The sequence below is a fragment of a genome, assembly GCF_019968985.1.
Source record: "MAG: Porospora cf. gigantea B chromosome Unknown PgB_NODE_4715_length_2077_cov_44.6335, whole genome shotgun sequence".
In the NCBI taxonomy this organism is placed as follows: domain Eukaryota; phylum Apicomplexa; class Conoidasida; order Eugregarinorida; family Porosporidae; genus Porospora; species Porospora cf. gigantea B.
This window is the reverse complement of record NW_027179039.1, coordinates 1-2,077: the sequence shown is the minus strand read 5'-3', so window position 1 is coordinate 2,077 and position 2,077 is coordinate 1. Positions and strand designations below refer to the sequence as shown.

Below are 2,077 nucleotides of genomic sequence, written 5' to 3'. Positions count from 1 at the left end.
CCCCGTTCGCCTTGGTTAGCCGGCCCCCGGCTAGGTTGGTGCTGGGCCTCCCCTTTTTCCATGAGGGGTACTTGTCCCACACCCCCGCTACCGGACTCCTTCGTTCCCCGGCAGGGACTATGCGCCTGACCCTGGCTCCCACTCAGGGCACTGTTCCTCCCCAGGGGGTTCCAAGGGGATCACGAGCACGGAATCCACGATCTCGTCGATCCCCTCGATCCTCCGATGGTTCTGACTGGCAACCAGAACCAAATGGGGGCCTTTTCGTCGCAACCACGTCGATGGAGAAAGAAGATTCCAAGACGCGGCGGGAGAGGAATGCAAGGAACAGAGCCCAGAGACGCGCAGAAGCTCTTAGGCCTTATACAGGGTCCCCCCCATGGTCCCCGGCAAGACGTCCCGGGCGGAAGCGGCAGAGGCACCCCGGTTGCCCTTGTCCAGCATACCTCCTCGGATGCTGCGACTCATCTCCCGAGCCCCTCTGCCACGCAAGCGCCCCTCCAGGTACCGCGGAGTTTCCTACCCCCACTGCCCCTGTGTCGTACCTACGAGCGGCGACGCGACGGATGCCTCATCCGGAGCCGCCTTTCCGGCCGCGGGAAACAGCGGGTCAATCGGAGCCCCTAACCAAGGAGCAAAGAGAGTTAAAGGATCTCACCTCGCTGTTCTTCGCATCGGACTGGGAAGAGGGACCTCCCATGAGCTGTCCCATTTTGCCCTCACCCAGTCCGGCAGTGCCCCCTCCAAGGAGCTGGACGACTCCACTGAACCTCCACTGACACCCCCTCCCTACACCGCACAGGACTGAAGACAGTCTCCTGGCCCAGGGCCCCTTCCCCTGCGATACCCCGCTCATGTCTCCTACCTTCTGGTGGTCAGGTTCTTACCCTTGGCGCACAGGAAGGATGGCATCTCAAGGAGCACGCAGGAAGAAACTCCGGGCTAGCAGACGGCAATGCCTCCAAAATAACAAGGAGGTTTCCACCCCAGCTTCTGTGCAAGATACGATGGACTCTGGGGGGGGAGCGCCGAGGCTCCGCCTCCTAGTCGAGTCATCGTATCTCTACCTCGGACCAACCCATCATGACACCCCACGCATTCCGCCCCTCCCTCTAGCCGATCCCGAGGAAGTCCCTCCGGGCTCCTCCTCTCCTCACGCCAACAGGGTAGGCCTTTCCAAGAAGGAAGACGGAAGTTGGGAAGCCTACATAGACTATAGGTATGTAAACAACGCTACGGTTTCTGACCCGTACCCCCTGCTGCGTATTGGGAACCTCGCCCGCGAGGTTCGCCAGTCCCGCTTCCTTGCAGCGTTGGCTCTGCGCGCAGGTTGTGGGCAAATTAGGTTGGAACCGGAAGGCATTTTCTACACGGCTTCCCGGTGTATGGGTGGATTGTCCCAATTCACTACAACGCCCCTAGGCTACCCTTCAACGGGTAAAGGACGACCTGCTGGGAAATCTGAAGGATAAGAGAATACTGTCCCACCTCGGTGATGTTGGTCCACGCGACAACCGAGAGTGAAGCGCTGGTACGCTTGGAGGAAGTATTCCGCCGGCTCTCATTGGCCGGTCTAACCCTGGACCTTGGCAGGTGCGCCTTCTTCCCCGCTCGTTGGAGCCACCATGGGCGGGCCTTCCGGACAATTGTGTCCGGCCCGCCCCAAACCGGGCACCACGCCTCCAAGCCTGGAGGGTGCCTTGTTTGTTGGTGGAGTTGTGCAGCCTAGTGGCCTTCTTCGCCAGCTATCAAGTCTTTATTCGGGACTACGCTGCCATCATGGCCCTCTGCATGCACTCATGCGCGTACAGCTGTTTCGACTAAGAGGAACCTCAAAATCCCGGGATAAGATAAGGTCCCGGGCAGTCGACAAGGGGAAGCGTAGCTATCTTCGCGGAAACGCTGACGGCTTTCATTTGAAAGGCACTCGTACGGCTTAGCTTCCGCTCCCGATCCTGAAGACTTGGGCTTGGCTACTCTCCTCGGGAAAACCAAAGGTTTAGCGCGCGAGTTACCCGGCTGGGTCCGGCGGCGTCGCGTCGTCGTGCTTGAAGACACCCTGGCCTCAGGGGAAACA

The 2,077-nt window shown here is 60.1% G+C and overlaps 2 protein-coding genes across 2 annotated transcripts; both read left to right on the top strand.

Annotated features, from left to right (window-relative positions):
• Positions 1-379: 379 nt before the first annotated feature.
• On the top strand, positions 380-808 carry KVP17_003277 (uncharacterized protein; the record flags this gene model as incomplete). The annotated part of the gene is made up of 1 exon (XM_068520377.1): positions 380-808. One exon carries the CDS (start codon positions 380-382, stop codon positions 806-808), a length of 429 nt encoding a protein of 142 aa, XP_068373901.1.
• A 199-nt stretch (positions 809-1,007) lies between these two features.
• On the top strand, positions 1,008-1,472 carry KVP17_003278 (uncharacterized protein; the record flags this gene model as incomplete). Its single annotated transcript, XM_068520378.1, has 1 exon — positions 1,008-1,472. The coding sequence occupies one exon, from the start codon at positions 1,008-1,010 to the stop codon at positions 1,470-1,472; it is 465 nt and encodes a 154-aa protein (XP_068373902.1).
• Between the last annotated feature and the right edge of the window lie 605 nt (positions 1,473-2,077).